This window comes from Astatotilapia calliptera, chromosome 11 (genome assembly GCF_964374335.1).
Source record: "Astatotilapia calliptera chromosome 11, fAstCal68.1, whole genome shotgun sequence".
NCBI lineage: Eukaryota > Metazoa > Chordata > Actinopteri > Cichliformes > Cichlidae > Astatotilapia > Astatotilapia calliptera.
In genome coordinates this window covers 31,021,755-31,039,825 of record NC_137432.1, presented here as the reverse complement: position 1 = coordinate 31,039,825, position 18,071 = coordinate 31,021,755, and the positions used below count along the sequence as shown (strand labels likewise).

General features: G+C 38.9%; 1 protein-coding gene across 17 annotated transcripts in view; it reads right to left on the bottom strand.

The window, feature by feature from the left end:
• The window catches only part of mef2d (myocyte enhancer factor 2d), a 103,937-nt gene that overhangs the window by 10,547 nt on the left and 75,319 nt on the right, over nt 1–18,071 (bottom strand). For 10 of the 17 annotated variants that reach the window (XM_080308095.1, XM_080308100.1, XM_080308102.1 and 7 more), the window contains exons 6-8: nt 15,375–15,431; nt 3,800–3,978; nt 2,481–2,510 (exon numbers count right to left, since the gene is read on the bottom strand). In XM_080308095.1, coding sequence (XP_080164221.1) covers nt 2,481–2,510; nt 3,800–3,978; nt 15,375–15,431 — 266 coding nt within the window. The remainder of the gene's footprint in view (nt 1–2,480; nt 2,511–3,799; nt 3,979–15,374; nt 15,432–18,071) is intronic. The other 7 variants (XM_080308098.1, XM_080308101.1, XM_080308104.1 and 4 more) reach the window with 2 other exon arrangements.

The window sequence follows — 18,071 nt, the reverse complement described above, 5'->3', positions numbered from 1 at the left end:
CCAGCTCTGAGTTTTACTGACACTTTAGAGGTTTTATTAAGAGATAGAAGCAAAGAAAACCTAATAACTAAAATCTAATATAATAAACATTTAGTTGATTTCACTTGCGCCTGTGCAGGGCATTGGAAGATTCATTATTCACCATGCCACAGCCAGAAGCATATCCGCTTCCAGCAAGAAAATCCAAGCACCTCAGTTCTCTCTGAGGTGTTTTAACTTTTCTGTGACACTTTAACATCGGCGTGCAAGATGAGAAATGTCTCGCATCTCAAGGTGGCGTTGGCACGGCAATGCTGTCGCCAGGGCCGGGTGCTTGTGTTATGTAGCATCACGGTGGAAGGTGTTATGAGAGGCATCGCTGTGCCGGAGAATCATGCTGACAGGAACGCATGCATCGACAAGGCTGACAGAAGAGAGACGAGAGGGGCTGAATGTGTGTAAGGACGTGTTTTTATTTAGTGCGTGCATGTGTGTGTGTACAGAAAGGAATGCAAGGCATGAATAAACAATGTGAGGTGTGCGTTTGCTCTGAGGGGTGGGTATTGGTATATTTATGCAAGGAAACACCCGTGAACCTGTCAACATGCATGTGTGTGTGCGTGTGTGTGTGTGTATGTGGACTGAAGAGGTCAGCGTATCTGAGTCTAACACGTCCATCTGTGTTCCAGGTTGGAGACTTTGTGAGCTTTCCTCACTCTGATCCTCAGAGCATCGACACTCGGATGAAACCAAACATGCACATGCTGAGCAGCTTTCACACACAGCAGAGAGTCAGGTGGTTGCTCCGGTTCCCTTGATGTTTTCTCTCTACAGTCTATTTGTGCTTCACAAATGTCACTTTAGGCTAGGCTCAACTGTCCCTTAAATATACACATTTTAAAATTCAATTTGCTTTCAGGTTTTCCTTCGCAATAATTCGCAATAATACTCCATCAATAACAAAAACTGGAAATCGTGAAAATGCAAGTGCTAAAAGACCAAGACTGTTTTCAATATATTTCAATTCAAAGGATAAAAAGCACAGTCTTTGTAAAAGAAAATACCTGGTCTCAAATGTTTTGGTAATATTTTACAAAGAGTACTGAGATTTAACCCTTTAAAGAATGAACCATGAAAAAACTGTCATGAAATTGTAAATTTTTTTATAAAGAGTGATTATTGAACCTTCAGCCAAATCAAAAAAATATAATAAATAAATAAATAAATATATTAAAATGCATTATTTATTTACATTTTTATTATAGTTGCTATATCTGGCATTTTCTCCACACAATCTATTGCTTAATCGATTGCTTTTCTTCTATACTATATATAAACTTTTTAAAAAAATTATATCAAACACTAAGTTCTAAGTTCATTTTAGGTTATGTTTCCCAGACTCTTACGACCTTTGGTAAATACACATTAATTTGCAGTCTTGCAGAGAGTTGTTTAAGGAGACGGACAACCTGTCATGTTTTTATGAATCTTATTTTAGCTAAGAAATATTAAAAAACCCTCCTGTTAAAAGAAGATTTACACTTTTATGATTTGTGCACAGATTAAACATACACGATAAATTCTATAACACAGCTTTAGGGATGTTTATCACTAGTGTGCAGCTAAGCTTAGCTGATACCACCTGTTTCCAGTCTTAATGCCAACCTAAATGGAAGCTTCATATCACATCTTAGAAAGCAATACAGAGATTATCATTAAGCAGCTTTTGGATGTAACTTTATATTTACATAGCATCACATAGAAATGTTATCCATCTTTTCATCTGACTCTGAAAGAAAGCGTTTTTTTTTGTTTTTTGTTTTTGTTTTTTTTTCCCCACTGGTCAAACTCTGCCTCGTGATAAGCTTGTAGCTAATAAAGTCTAAAGACGTTTAAAATAATTAAACAGTGCCTTTTAAAACTTTATGTTCTGCATAATTGAGAGCACATCTCATGAAAAGCTTTTCAGTCTAGTCGTATTGTAGCCATCAATATGCATTTAGTTCTCCGTTTAAGAAAATGATGTCTGTCAAATAAATGGAATATTAAAGTCCTTTCAGTCCTTGGGCCTAATGAATTAAGCATGCAAGGTATGTGGTTATGCAGAGCCTGCCTTTCTTGTATTGTGTATTGTTCCGAGACTTTCCCTGACAAACTTGAAGTTCAAGTCAAGTCTTGTAGGATTGAAACATCACAAGTTCAAGTCTTTTCATGACTTTAATCAAGCCATAAACTCTGTTGGCATTTACAAATCTTGTGGTGAAGCTTGTAGTGAAGCATAACCCTTACAGTCAAACTCATCCAGGAAAAGAAGCAAACAGATGATTTCTCCACCGTCTGTGTGTAGCTCTGATGCTCCAGTGGCTTTACACCTACTCTTCTCATAACACCAGTGCCACTGATTCAACCCTGAAGTGATGGGTTTGCTGACCGTGTCACACTCATGCTCGGTGAGATCACACACCACATCCATGAGCCTAAAACTCTAAAAGTCTATTCACCTCACTCACCAACTCCAGCTCTTCCTCAGTCTGCACGGCCGGTGGAAGAGGGGAGAGTAAAAAACAAAGGGCTGTTAAGTTTCTATAAAATCTAACTGGTGTAGAGATATGAACATGTTATGGTTACTTTGAGAATAATTATAGAGATGCATATCATGGTAATAAGATACTGAAAAGTGAAGGAGAAAGACTGGATCCAGAAGTCAGCTGCGGATCTGTCTGTCTGCCTTGTTAGAGACTGTACACCATGTATGGATGGACATTGTTGCTTTATTGTGTTTACAGATTTCTGGCTGTAGTAATAGAAATGATGTAATAGTGAGAAAGTTAGAACCATATTTAGAGAAGGAGAGCAGACATTATTATATTTTAAATTACATAAATTATTTCACTTTCTGGCCATTAAAAGGCACAGTGGCCACAGCAAAAAAGGAATCTGTGAACATGTCACACATGTGAGAACCACGTGAAACATTTTTATTTTCATCTTCTAAGCCTCTCAGTTATTCCAGACTACTGCCGAGTCCATCACCTGCACAATCTTCTTGTAGACTATTTTCTTCAGCCTGATGAATGTGGACAGGTTGTTCGCATCGCTGGAATAATTAATAACCAGAGTTTTCATATAAAGTAACTCCTCATCTTTATAGTTAGATTTAGAACAAAGGAATCTAAGGGTAAAGTGTTTTAAACACTTCTAATTCCTGCTGTCAGAACTCAGAAATGTTCAAAGTTGGGTTGTGTCAGTTGTCGTTTTTAAGTGACCCAAATAATTATTACTTCAGCTGCCAATGGCGAGTCCCCGCAAAGTTGTGCAGCAGCAGAAATAAAGATGAAATGGTTTGGCAGTTTCACTGCATGACTCAAACTGGAAGTGGCTAAAGAGAAGTAGCAGTCGTGGAAATATGTTTTCATGATATGACACATACTGCTGGAGGCAGACAGGAGGTCCTCCTGGACAGTGACTTGCACAAAGATCCTGACAAAAATCTCCCACTGTAGCATTTATGTCATTTTTGTAATACATTTAAAATCTAGATTCATCAAGTTGCTCATTCAACATTGTGGAGGTTTGGACTATCAATGCAAACTGAATAGGATAGAAAATATGAATGGTTCACCCACGAGGCAGGCCCCTATTGTATATATTATAGGCTTCATCAAAAGGCACCGTAACAAAAAGAAAGGAAAGATTACTGATACTCATCATTGAGAGACTGGCTGTATTACACTTGAGAGATTAAAACACCTGAAGCCTTCATCGCATAATTTTGACTAATTCTGAACTGAAGTGCTGCTTCCACTCATGATCTCCTTACCAGCTGCATGAGGCTCTTGCCACTCTGTGAGGTGATGACCCTCAGGTCCGGCTTACGGCTGTTGACCATCTGAGGGCTGGGTGGAGGTGGAGACTTAGCCGGGACTACTTTCCCCAGGCTGTTGCCATTGGATACAGAGAGGAGGCCTGGGGAGGCCCTGGCACTGATGTAGCCATTAGCTGGAGAGAAACAAATAAAGAAAGTGAGGTTCAGTGCAGAGGAAGTGTAGAAGAAGGTTGTGTGTTTGTCTGTTTTGATGCTTTTTATGTTTCTACCTGTGAACTAGTGACTTTTTGTGCTTGTCTGCCTGGATGTGTATATTCAGCTCTGCATGCGTGTGTGAGAGAGCTCTCATTAGTGAGTTGATCGCTCTGTCGCACCACATGCTCATCATTGTTTCTGTACCTCAAACAGCTTTTTTCTTTGCAAGATGATTCTCTGCAGCTTCTTCACATCAAAACCATGTCATGATCTCTCCAGATCTATGTTATTTCTTTATTTCCATGTTCACACTCACTCTCTACACATTTCCTCTTTTACTTTTACGTGTCTTGGCACTTGGTTAAAAGAAAAACATGCAAATCTTTCTGGACACCTGCCATCTGTGAAACACTGTGAAAAACCCCCACTTCCTTAGAAACTTAGCTTTCATTGCCACTGAATTATTGCTAAATTGGTCTCTATGACACAGTCAAAAATCTTCCATGCAGTTTAACGATTACACTGTACTTTCAATACTGTGACTGCATATAATGTACATGTGTAAAACCATTATATTGTATTTACACACATGTAAATTATTACTTGTAGCAATACATGACATTATAAACTGTTTTTTGAGAAAAACAAAATAAAAATGTTTCTTTTATATAAACTAAGGTCCATAAGGTTTTGGAAAATAACAGTTTTTGTCATTTTTCTTCTGTACACCACCACAGTGAATACTCTGAAAATCAGATGAAGGGACAAGGCAATGTATACAAATGCATTTAATGTCCTTACAATTCATGCAGTAGCTTTTTAAAAAACATCTTTTTTGCATCTCATTCACCAAAATTGGAAAAAATGATCATTACAAAAATATTTACAGACCTAACTATTAGGGGTGCAACGATATTCGTATCGATATTGAACCGTTCGATACAGTGCTTTCGGTTCGGTACGCATATGTATCGAACAATACAACATTTGTAATTTATTTTATCAATTTTCCTTCTGACGATGCTGTCTGTGTTGAGCGCTCAGTGAATCTGTGTTCGACTACTCCGCCTAGGCTGCACTGTCGAGCGCAGATCCACTGAGCACTCAACACAGACAGCATAGTCAGAAGGAAGAGCGCAGGGCAAGCTAGCGAGACAGAAGTTAAGCTCTCCTTGCAACAGGCAAATTGAACGTCATTCAGATCTGGCGTTTGGAATTATTTTGGTTTTCATGTGACGTATGACCCTGAAGGTAAGCGAGTCATGGACTAAAGTAAAACAGTATGTTGAATGTGCCATGCAATGCTCAATTACATTGGTGTGAACTAGTGTGTTAGCGCAGTTAGCTCGTTAACGTGTTGGCCGTCTAGCCCCATGCACGGAGTGATCGGCGGTAGCTCGTTAACGGAGATTTGCCGTGTTGTGGCGTTAAGGTCATTTCAACGAGATTAACCTGAAAGCACTAGCGGGAACACAACGAATATGACTGCACATTTACGCCGACATCATCGTAGTGCAAAGACAAGTGGAAGCAGACAAAAAAAAGCAAGCATGCTACTAACTTTAGCCGAGTCATTTAGACAGCTGTTAGCACATGATTCTCCTTATGCTGCTGAGAATATAGCCCAGAAGAAGCGGATAGTATAGCTTTTATTTTGGAAAGAGACATTTCTCTGTAATAAACTCTCTTTTCCAAAGATGAGTGATTCCTCAATCAGATACAGGGCTCGCAATATCGCTAGCCCGACGTCCCGGAGCTAGCGATTTTTTCAGTCGGGCTACCAAAATCTATCTCTTCCCTGCCCGTCGGGCTATTGTAGGAAAAATATATGTCAATGCTTTTGCATTCTTTCGGAAATGTAGCTGGGTAATTATGTCATTGGCATCGGTGAGCCACTGTCAATATGTGACATATTGAAGTCGCGTTTGAATTTGCGCTTGTTTTTTTGCTTTCACTTTGCAATCGTGCGAACTGTGTATAGAGAGCGACAGCACTGATCTGTGAGTGATGATAATTTGTGCACCAATTCCTCTGACATCGTCTTATTAATCGTTAGCTTACTATGCAAACATGACAAGTGAAATCTCCCGCAGCAAGCTTAAACATGTGAGAGGTTGATCGTGCAGAGAATCGCTGAGCTTATGTGAGTGAGTGTGTAAAAGCATTTCAGTTCTGCTGAGCCAAATAAGACAGGTCAGGGTGAAGAAGTGACAGCCAAAGAAAAGCTTACCACAAAACGGAGAAGTTATGACAAATCAGACTATGAGGCAAAAAGAAAGTGCAGCTTTATGGTTTCATGGACAAAAGAATTTCTGTGGCTGCAATATGATGAGCTAAATAACCAGGGCTGCACATAAGTGGTCCGCAGGTGCGCATTCGCTGTCAAAATAAAAAACACGCACAAGGGTTAGGGTTAAATTCAAAAACTGTACTTTTGAGTTAAAATATATATTTATAATTTTAATAAATGACAAATTAAAAAGGCATGAACATTTTTTTGTATCGAAAAAATATCGAACCGTGACACCAAAGTATCGAACCGAACCGAACCGTGAATTTTGTGTATCGTTGCACCCCTACTAACTATGTGTAAATTGATCTAAGGGACTTTATATATAATATTTAACTTCATCTCTTAAGGCTTTCCTTCCAAATCATTTATTAAAATGAACAGATGTCAATTTGCCAAAAAATGAAGAATTATCCAATACACAAGATGCTTAAAAGAGTGCATATTAAGAAATTAAACCTGTTCTGATCTCACATGGAAGTCTGGTAATGTTTGTTTTGTGTTTTAGTTAATGAGAAATGTATGAAAAGTCAAAGATAATTTTTTAAGGCCATCTAGTCCAGATGAGTAGCTCACTGATAAGTTTTTAATAATTTCAACAGTGGAGCTTTACAAGGTCTTAAATATGCACAATACATTTAATTACGTTTAAGGTTAAATGAACTGGTTTTAGTCTTTTCATGAGGCTTGTTGACAGTATTCAAAGATAAAATAACTTCTGGTTTGCAGTGTAAAAGTTCTCTCCCCCTTGTTCTTTTGATCTTTAACGTCGATCAGGGCATTCCAGTAACATGTCTGGCCACATTACAGCATGCTACACCTGTTGAACGCACCCTCCTTTGAAATGGCACAACTGCCACATTCCAAACCTGAACACTGCCACACAACAGTTACTCTAAGAAACAAAGCCTGATTCGTGACGTGCTTCTGTCACAGAAAAACACTGCACGATACAATGCTGCTTCCTCTCCCATATTTACGTTCTTTTCTATTAGTAGGTTGTGTAGTGTATTTAAGATGGGTGTCGTTGGGGTTTTTTGTCTACTGTGTTTACCTTTGTTGCCTATTCATGTTAAATCAAGTTTAAAAAATTAAAACGAACGATGGATTTGGTGGTGATGTGGAAGATGGAGGATATCTGCTTGTCATAACAACAAGGCTCCAGCAGACAGCAGCCTGTTCGAGGCTAAAAGACAAGTAGGCTCAAACGGAGACTCAGTCACAGAGTATATAAAAAGGGGGACAGCAGGGACTTTCCCAGCCCTAACACACACACACACACACACACACACACACACACACACACACACACACACACACACACACACAGTATTCCCCTTGGACAGACAAGGGATATGTGTGATAGCAGTTCTCCATGACGCTGCCTCCAGACACAGTGGCATGTGACTCTGCTTCATCTCAGTCTCACACACACACCTCCCATAAACGAAACCTCACAACAACAACTAGAAGCGAACACTACCTCTGTTATCAGCTCAGCGGGAGGGAGACCGGGCAGAGAGGGAGGAAAGAGGAAAAGCACAATAGGAGCAAAGGAAGGAGTAATAGAGGGATAAATGGTGGAAAAGGGAAGGAGGCTTGAGAAGTTAAGGCAAAGCTTCTTAATGTGAAGCACCTTTAGACATCATGTGAGACAAAGAGACAAAGAGCTTTATAAAAAAAACAAAACAAAAGAAAGATATGAAGATGAAAAGTAGACCCTGACAAATAGATTTTAAAAAGAGTAAAATATGATTAAATATAACCTAAATAGGATTAGATGAACATTATGAAAGAAAATAAAGTTACAATACAGCTATAGTGTAGTACATGATAAGACCAAATTTACCCAAATTAAATTTAATCAGAGGCAGAGGCAAATAGAAAAATCCTCAGACTTGATTGAGCTGCCGTAGACTTGAACTTATCTGAGACTTTGTTGAAAATATATGAAGGAAAAAAACCCTGAATGCTGAGTCTTCATGTTTAGTTTTGACTCTGGGGATATTAAGCAGACCTGTTCTTGTCCTAGAAGATTTGACAGGTCTGGATAGTTCCTGACAGAGCAGTATCAGATTTGTTCTTTGGCCCTAAAACATGATATAGACAAAGAAAAAAAGCTGGAAACAAAAAGAGATAAAGCAGAGCTTAAATAATTGCACTGTATAGTATTACCATATAGTTTATGTTATTTCCTCCAAGTAGGAAAACAAAACAAATCTTCAATAACCCCTCAAAGAAAAGAAAATGATCATTACAAGAAAAAAAAACAAAAAACAAAAAAAAACTATTAGCCTTTAAACTGAATTTCAAGTGTGAAGAAGGAAGGCAAGAAATGATAGAAAAAAGGAGAATTAAGAAATTACTCAGAACTGTGGGAGGGAAAAGAGAAAGGAGAGAAGGAGGAACCAGTATGGTCAGGAACAAAGGAGACAGGGAACAACCAAAGAGTAAGGTATATGGAAAAAATCATTAGGAGGGAAGGAGAGACAGGACAGAGAAGGTACTGGAAGGACATGTGAATGCTGGGAGGAAAAAAAGATGTTGCAGAATGCAGCAAGGTAGAAACAGATGGAATGAGACAAGCCAGGAAGATAACAGTAGAGGATGTCAGAAGAAGGTACTGTAAGTCAAAAGACAAGAATGAGATGAAGCAATACGAGATGATAAAAGAAGAAAAGGATGGTGGAAGAAGTAGGACGGGAAGCAAGGAAGTAGACAAACTATGACCACGACAAGAGGACAAAGGAAGCTAGCAAGGAAGAAAGAAAGTGGGCTTGAAAAGTCATTTGTAAAGAAAAGACAAAACAGGATAAGGATGGAGATACTGAAAGCAACAGGGACAGAAGAAGGGGGGAAGAAGGAGGAAAGAAAAGATGCCAGCAGGTAATGAGGTAATGAGACAAGAAGCAGAGGGCATAAAGTGACCACATATTAGATATGACTGAAACAGAAAGGGAATACAGGAGGAGTGGCAAGAAAGCTACTTAGGAAAAAGGAATGAAGCACATAGGGATGAAAGGGTATCTGGTTACAGAGGCGGGGGGGTGGAAATAAGTAGCAACAGAGGAGGAGAAGATAATAAGGGAGGAGTAGAGATGAACAGAAAGGCTAGGAAAGGAAAAAAAAGCATTTAGGAAATGAGGGACAGAAGGTAGAGAGGTAATGCGAAAGGAAAAAGAAGAGTTTGTTTTTCAGCATCATCTGACCAGTGAGAACACCTGTGTCCTGTTGACGCACAGTGAACCCTCATTACATCAGGTGACTCGGGGAAATTCTGCGATCCTCCGTGTGTTTCATGCTGCACAATGTGCACCGAGCACTTGTGCATGTCTCTGATGGAAATCTGTTGCTGTTCACATTGTGTTCATGGCTCTGTGTAAACAGAGAGGGTGGTGGAGTCGTGGCGATCCAGAGTCAGGAGTTACAAACAATGTGAATACGAGTGTGAGCCTCTGCTCGAGTTTGTGACGCGTTTTTCACTCGCCCTCAAGCCAACTCCAAATCCCCTTAGAGAAAATAAAGATGGAGTGCTGAGATGCTTGTGTAGCCCTGTATGTGCATGGATATCTGCTTACACTATACTAGACAAGTGTTGGTTTTAGCTGGAATTTGGAGATGCAGATTACTGACACATTTTTGTGTTTACTGAAGTCATTTTTACAAGACTCCAGACGCATTCTTGTTTGGACACTAAGGGATGAAAAATGGTAAATTGTGGAAAAATATGTAACAGCAAGGAATAAAACACAAAGACAGTATAAAACATGGTCCCCCATTTCCTTGGAACTCTGAATTCTGAAACATCAACATCAGCTTTTTGAATGCTGCCATGCTTTCTTTTTTCATTTTGTTTTTTTTATTTTGAACGACAGAATTTAACTATTCAATTCTTTTTTTTTTAATTACTGGAAAAACAAAATTGAGAAAATAACTTGAAATTTCGAGTTAGGCATCTTAAAAATTTGTGTTAGCTCTGCCAATCAGGAATCTCAGTGAAGGAAGTAATTTCCTTGTTACACGGAAGCAAATGGTGCAGACACGCACAATCAAAATCCAGGTAACATGGAGATAAGCTTCCTTATTGGCAGCACTAACTCGAGATTTCAAGTTTTTAACTTAAAATTTTGAGATACCTTAGTGAAATTTTTCAATTTTCTTGGAATTTGGAGTTAGGCATTTCCAAATTTTGAGTTATTAAGTCAAAATTTTCTACTATAGATATAAATATATATATTTTTAGTGGTGGAAACAAGCTTCCATATTTACCTTATGTGGATTAAATGAATTAGAGGAGCAGATTCTGATTAGGAAGCCTATGAAACAACATGGCCACACCATAACTCATTAATTCAAGTGGATGAGTTACAAAAAAACCACCCCAATCAGAGCTGTTATAAAGGGGGAAAACAATGCAGCATCTGCTATAGGCATGCTTTCAATTGTTGTAAAGTCTGGCAATTTAACACAGCAGTCTATAGCAGACTTCCTTTTGGAGTTAGCCGCAAGTGGTCAAAAGAGAAATGTCAGTTTTTGCCACGTCCTCTTGCCTTCATTTTTCAGCTTTGGAGGTTGGCCCTGACCTTCAAAATGTACTTTTAAAAAACTGAAATCTACAATACAAATAAATCTGACTTATTTTCTAACATAACCAGCAACACAAAACAACTTAGCTTTACACGTAACTGTGAAAATCAACCGAAGAAGTAAAGGATGTATAATCCCATATTTCTAGCTGTATCTAGTAACAAATAGAAATTTGTCTTGATCTGCTGAGGTCTGGAGCTTTCTGCCTTGCCCACAGAATGCATTTGAATCGAGGGCACAAATGAAAATGGAAAAATGAAAAAAAAGATAAAAACCTACAACTAAGGTAAGGCAAAAAACAAACATACACATTTTTAGAGGAAAAAACTGCCCTACTTACAAAGAAATGTGAATTTTGAATAACAGAAAAGAAATTCTTTTGTGTTTATCTCTGGTCTTTGTTTTAATTCCATGCTTGCTTGTTTTCTACCCTCTCAGTATCTCTTTTACATTCTAATATAATAACAAACAGAAACTAAATAATTTTTATGTTTTCCTAAAAAGAACTACAAGAAAAATGTTAGACTTAACAGAAGAGTTCAAACTTGCAGATTTGTTTTTGTTTTTTATTCCAAGCAGTTAAAAATAGCATACGCTTATTGAGTTGTGGACCCCGTGTTTTCGTGCCGAGTCGTGAAGTGACTGTATTTTAATACTTCTTGTGTTTATATTTATTGTTTACACTGAGCATCCAGAAGCTCACATGAATATAAGTCCTATTCTGAGCATGAGTCACAGAACCGCTCTGAGACATCTGTGGCTTTATTTGTGTACGTTGACTGTTCGAATGCACTTTTCCATATACTTTACATGTGTTCTTGTCAGTGTCCGGGTGAACATGTGTGACTACCGTCAGTGTGTGTGTGATGTCTCTTATTACGCGAGGCTGGGCGTGGGAATGTGTGGAATGCTGGGTGACGTCAATGGTGACATTCCCGTAGCACTGACTCCCTGGACAACAGCTGAGAATGACAGATTCAAGAGGAGGGGAGGGGAAGAGGAAAAAAAAAGAGGGGAAGAAGGGAGGAGAGAAGAAGAGAATGGAGAAGAAGAGATAAAAGGAGTAAAGCAGAGAAAAGAAGAAGATGGGAGAAAAATCTGAAGAAGTGAGGAACTTGAAAAGAGTGGGTTGTACAAAAAAGTAAGAAAGTAAGCAAAAAATAAGACTCCTAGGTATAGAAAGAAGACAGAAAAACTGGGATGAGGAGAGCAGCCATAAAGTGAAAGAGGAAACAAAAGATCTGGAAGAAGGGAGGGAAAAAAATAGGTAACACTGTCAGGATGGTAATGGGAGACACAAAAGATGAATAAAAAGAAGAAGAAGGAGCAGGCAGAGAGTGATTAATGAGATGAAGGAGTGAGATGGGAGGACGGAGTGGAGCAGCCATCCGGGTGGATCAGGTAACCTTAGATGAGTTCTGGTACAACGAGGTTTCATATTTCGACACACGAAGGAGTCGTGATGTGTTTACAGAAGTCCTCGTGGTCACATTCATCCAAATCGAAACACAGATATCCACCTACCTTCTGAGGGTCAACTCAGCACAGCCATTGACAACTAAACAAAGGCTTATTCTTACAAGAAAAATACAATGTGTGAAGAGTTTAATAAAGTTAACAATGACTCATTTCTGAAATACTGTTAAAAACAGCTCTTTGATCTTCAATAACAAGTCCAATTTACAGCATTATTAGTCAGGACATGACTTTAAATGCTTATTTATTGAATGATGACTTGCTTTTAGCAACACTTGGTAAAAAAAGAAAAGTCTCCACACTTTCATTAATAGCTTTGAAAAACTAATATCAATATTGAGCCTTGGCTTTCGAGTATTCCTCTCATACAGTGCAGGGAAGTTAATATAAATGCATTGATTCATTTTGGCCCACCTTACCCTGAGACAATGCGTTTATCAAGTGAATATAGACAGGAAAAAAGCTCCACACCTTTCCACCATATCTATTACTATGGGTTTGCTGGCAGTATCTTTCCCAGCTAATGGGATTTAAGGGGAGAGCTCTGGCTAGTGTCAAAGTCACCTCTGAGGAGAGTCCTTTGCCAAGACAGGGGACAGTTGGATCGGGGGGTGGGGAGGTGCTGAAGGTGGTGGTGAGCGGGGTGGGGCGGTAGATTATTCTAGAGAGAAGATGAGGGGGAACAGCTGAGAGAGACAGCATGAAAAGGGGGGGAGGGAAGCAGTGCAGCTAGAGGGTTGAATTGCGGGTGAGGGGTGGTGGGTAAGCACGGGAAGTGGTTTAAGTGAGGGGAGTTAAACAGGCTGCTCTTTTCAGCGCCAGATGACGTTGGAAAGGTGCGGGGTGGACGCCATTAATCCTATTTTTCAGATTTCCAGAACAAGATTTGACTGGTTGTTCATTTTTTTTAAGCTTGCCTCATTACAGACCATTGAATCACTCCTACGATTTGTTCAGTGATTAAAACAGATCTGGTCTTGTGATCACTGGAGTCTGTTTCCCTTGGTTGGAGAAACAATCAATCAATCAAAGCTTTGTAGGTCAGGATTAATATACAGTACAAATGCTGAGCAGACGTCCGATTCCACTTTTATATTAAGAAGACGACAAGAAATGATCCTAAATGATAAGAGTCTTAGTTTTGCATGGATGGAAAGAGCTTCATTGACAACGACTGTTAAACTGGCTAGTGCTTAAGTTATTACACTCTAGCTCCCAGCTAATCACGTTCTGACACTTTGCTTGTGTCCGTATGTGACAAATACTATTTTAAAACAGTGGCTATACTTTTATTGTTGATTTCTAATATTAGAAAGAACAAAAACAAAGAGAAGTGATGCATGGCACAATCATTGTTTTAATTTTTTTTTAAATTTGATAAACTTTAGCTTTGTTTTGGTTTGATTTGCTTCATTTCCTTGGTTACCGTCTCACGCCAGTGACAAGATCAACAAAGCATTTTTGCCAGATGCCGAGGGACTCCTACTGAACTTCACTGGACTAACCCGCACAATTTAAAGTGGCATGCAGTTTGGCATATGAAGTCTGTGGGTGTAAGTGCGTCACAAAAGAAACAGTGACTGATGATGTCTACGTTAGATACTAAACAGGAAACGGAGCTGACAGAGAGAGCTGGTCAGTATATGTTGTTGTTCATTTCTTTCACTGTGATCCTCTGATGCACTGAAGGGTCAATAACAAAACAGAAGATGCCCGTATACACGCAGCCTCTGTCCACCAATCAGGATGCAGCATTAAGTGGCCATAATTGGTGTCGCTTAGCATTGCCAATCAATATCCAAGTGGCAGTTTCGCCCATTTTCAATGACACTTGTGTTATGTTTAGAGGGACATAAATCTCTAAACTCTCTTCTCAATGTACCACAGTACTCACGATGATGAAACCAAAATTAGTGAGACTGACTATTGATCGTTTGGGTCAAAATAAAGTAGAAATAAGACCCTTATCACCCTCACCAGGTGACATCAGCACAATGTCAGGCTGAATAAATGAAGTGAAACAACACGGCACTTTAGTGCGATTAGCATAGCTCACACCACCTTTTAAAAAAAGGACAGTTTACCCACAGCAAAATAATATCGACAAGAAAAAGCATCACATTCAGTACATAAAAAATAGTGGAAAAATTTAATTCAATTAAAAACTCATTAACAGTATCATAATTTGAGTATTTTAACATGCTATCGGGTGTTTTACATTTCTTTTTTTTTTTAAATATCAAAGCTGCCAATTAAAAGTGAATGACTGTCATAATAATAATAACAATGACAACATATTCAGTAGTGGATTCAATCTTTTGTATTCAATACCTTGAGTTGCACCACAATTTAAGCTGCCATAGAAATCATGAATCTGAGTAAACCTGAACTTACAGTTTGCTTCAAATACATTTATCAGTACTCGGCTCAATTTTCATAATTCATTAAACTGGCACTAAAAATGAAATTTCGAACTCACTTTGAGATTCATGTGTCACATTAAAGCCGGTAGACCCCAGACTGGCTTTCTAATATTGCCGAAGATTTGAATTTAAAAAACAGCTGAGAAGCTTCACAGAAGTTATTCTGTAACATCGACAGTTTCTTTTCCTCTTTTTATTAAAGTCTCTGCTTGCCTTTCTCCCTCACAACCTGAAACCCATTCTGTTCTTTGGACTGTTGACAAGCAGCTTGTACTGTGACCCTCAGCTGTCGCCAGTCAACAGGTGTTTCATGCTTGTGCTTGCATTTGTGAGTTCGTGTGTGTGCGTGTGTGTGGCTGTTTGAGTTGGCGTCCGAGTTGTGTGAGCCTGCTGCCACACAAAATATTCTGCATTGCTCTGTCTCTACGTCAGTTTCAGAAACCATGTCTCTTTAAAGAGTCCAGCCAAAATACAGAAAGCAAAGAGGTGTGTGTGTGTGCGCGTGTGTGTGTGTGTGTGTGTGTGCGCGTGCGTGCGTGCGCGCATCTTTGTACCAAAACTGGGATAAAAAAAAAGATAAAAGAAAACATTTACTTACGGACTGGACTCGGGCACGCTCCATTAGAGTTCCCCAAGTCTCCCCCTAACAGAGCACCTGGGATAATAGGAAAACACACCACGGTCACATAAATAACGCTAAATATTACCTCACATCAAACAGTTAATCTGAGTAGCACTAATCTAAAATGATGCATGAAAAATGAAATCATTAAATCAAGTATCATTAAAAAGTCCTACTGCAATCGATGCTCATTTCACTCACTGAAGGACCATAATTGGTTTCAATTCTGCATTTCCAGTTAATGTTTAAGTGTTAGTTTCATTACTTCTCAATGGCACTTATGTGATATTTTGAAGGGAAAAACTCTGAAAGACTAAATGCTCACCTAAAGCTAATTAAAAGTACAATATTATTTAAAAATGAAAGCTCTTCATTGGGAGGAAGACAGTCCATGTTTACAGTGTATTTAACTGCCAGTCAAACTCTCTTGTTACATATTTAAGATCATCAGAATAAACAAAATGTTATATCCAAAGGTATTTCCTCATTCTCCTCATAGGATTACTATGAGGCTACTGGAGTGCTTAGAGACATTATTCTAATGTTAATTTACTATAAATGTGTGAATGTTGAAGCAATTCTACTTTAATCATAAGTAGATGAGTTCTCCTTCTCACGGTTATTGATCGGCACAAACCCACAGTGATATTAACAAAAATCCTGACTTTGGAAAATAAACATCAAACACATTTTACCCTTGCAGTGTAGGTTTGAGAGATTTATCTTCAGAGATTCACAAGCCGGTCTTTAAAATGCTCTGTGTCCGATAACACCAATGTGCGAACATCACAGCATCATATGTGCTGCCTCCTGCACGCTCTATCCAAGCAGCTCTCCCGCCTAAATCACACAGAGTATTTCCAGTAGCGCGAAGGTGTCTGAAGCCGACCATTTCCTGCTGTCTGTCACATGTGAGCAAGGACAACTGTGGAAAATACTTTGCTCTGATTCTCCTGAAATGTGCATGTGTGACAACTGATTTTTTATTTTGTTTTGTTTTAGCTTAGCCCCACCAACAGCGCATCGCATCAAAGTGAATATCATTAAAGAAGCTGTGTTGCTGCTAAATGTTTAAAAAAGCAGGTTTGTAATAACACAAACTTGTGAGAGAGTTTTTCAGTATTTTTCCCAAATAACCAAAAGCATAAAACGCATAAAATAGTAATTTCACTGTTGTCATAAAATTAAATCTCATGTGCTTTGTCTCTAAGCACAGGAAACCGAGACATTTTTATACACTGCAACAGCTACATACATTTATCTTCATTCTAGCAAACATTATGCTTGCTTTTTCCTCACATCGCAGGCAGCATTTTTTCTGCACTGACACTTATTTTCCCTCGGTTGGTGCAATTTCAGTTCTTTGGCTCCAATGCGCTTTAGAAATTCGGGGTCATTAGGGGTGACTGAAAAAAATCTGGCTGGACAGACACATGGAAAAACACCAATAAGCAAAGACAATGAACCCAATGCAACTCTGATAATGTGGGATGCATAAAAGGGTACAGCGATGTATTTGCACTGCTGAGGTTATGAGGAGTAAGGGGAGGGGAGGAAAGGGGCGTCCATTACTGCTACGTGAAACCCACTTGCCTCAGAGTACGGCATGTTATGAAAGATGCTGTAATGCATTTGTTGCGAGTTACATCACCTAATTCTGACTTGCAATGAGATTACGCTGGTCGGAACAAAGCTTGATAAGTAACCTTGTCTGAGTCGCAAAAATGGGGCACGAATCCTTTTAGTCAGAGGTTGAAGGATTGGTTTGCCACACAGAGGCAGCGGGCGCACGGTGTACCAGCCAACCAGTCATAGAAATGATGGATGTCTGTCATTATAGGTAGTGTGCACTTATTTCAACAAGCAGAGGAGTTATTTAGACTGATGGAGCATGCAGGCTGCACAACACATCACTGGTCATTTTGCTGCTTGTCGACTCAGAAGATTCTCTATTAAAACGCTGCTGTTACATAAACCGTGCTTCTGCATAGACCGAGGGCACTTTATGAAATGGTCTTTAAGTAACTACATCACTATGACAACCATGAGTTTAAAAGTGGTTCAAATCATTTCAGTTACAAGAGACATTTAGAAACCAGTACAATAACATGTTTGTCCACAGACTGACTGCTTGGGATGCAAAAAAAAAAAAAAGGAAAAAGAAAAAGGAAAAAAAATACAATTATTAAATGTCAAAACGAAACATTTGAAAACCGATAAAAATCAACTGTACGGAAAGTAGGCCAAACATCGACGGAGAACCACCAGCCACAGGTTTACACGGGGATTTGAGCCTCATATGCATAACACAGAGTGTTGACAGATGCTGCTAATTAACATTCAATGTGGCGTGACCCATATTTACAACAGTTTGCAGGTCATGTAGTTACTGAAAGTCCTTTTTCAAAATCCTTGAGACTAAGTGATTGTTTAATGAAATCAGCAATGTCTGAAAGACCTCTTTGTTCAATAATGTTTCCCTTCAAAATAAATAAAAACCGCTAAACTGTATTTCAAATGTTCAAAAAGACATAATTCAAGGCAAACTATTTTTGTCATCATGCAACGACACTAAGAACATTTTCCACTGACATGGCGTTGGTGCCAGTGTACGACTGGTTTCTCGCACTGTCAAGACTAAATAGCCCACAGAAGCACCGCACCACAAATCCG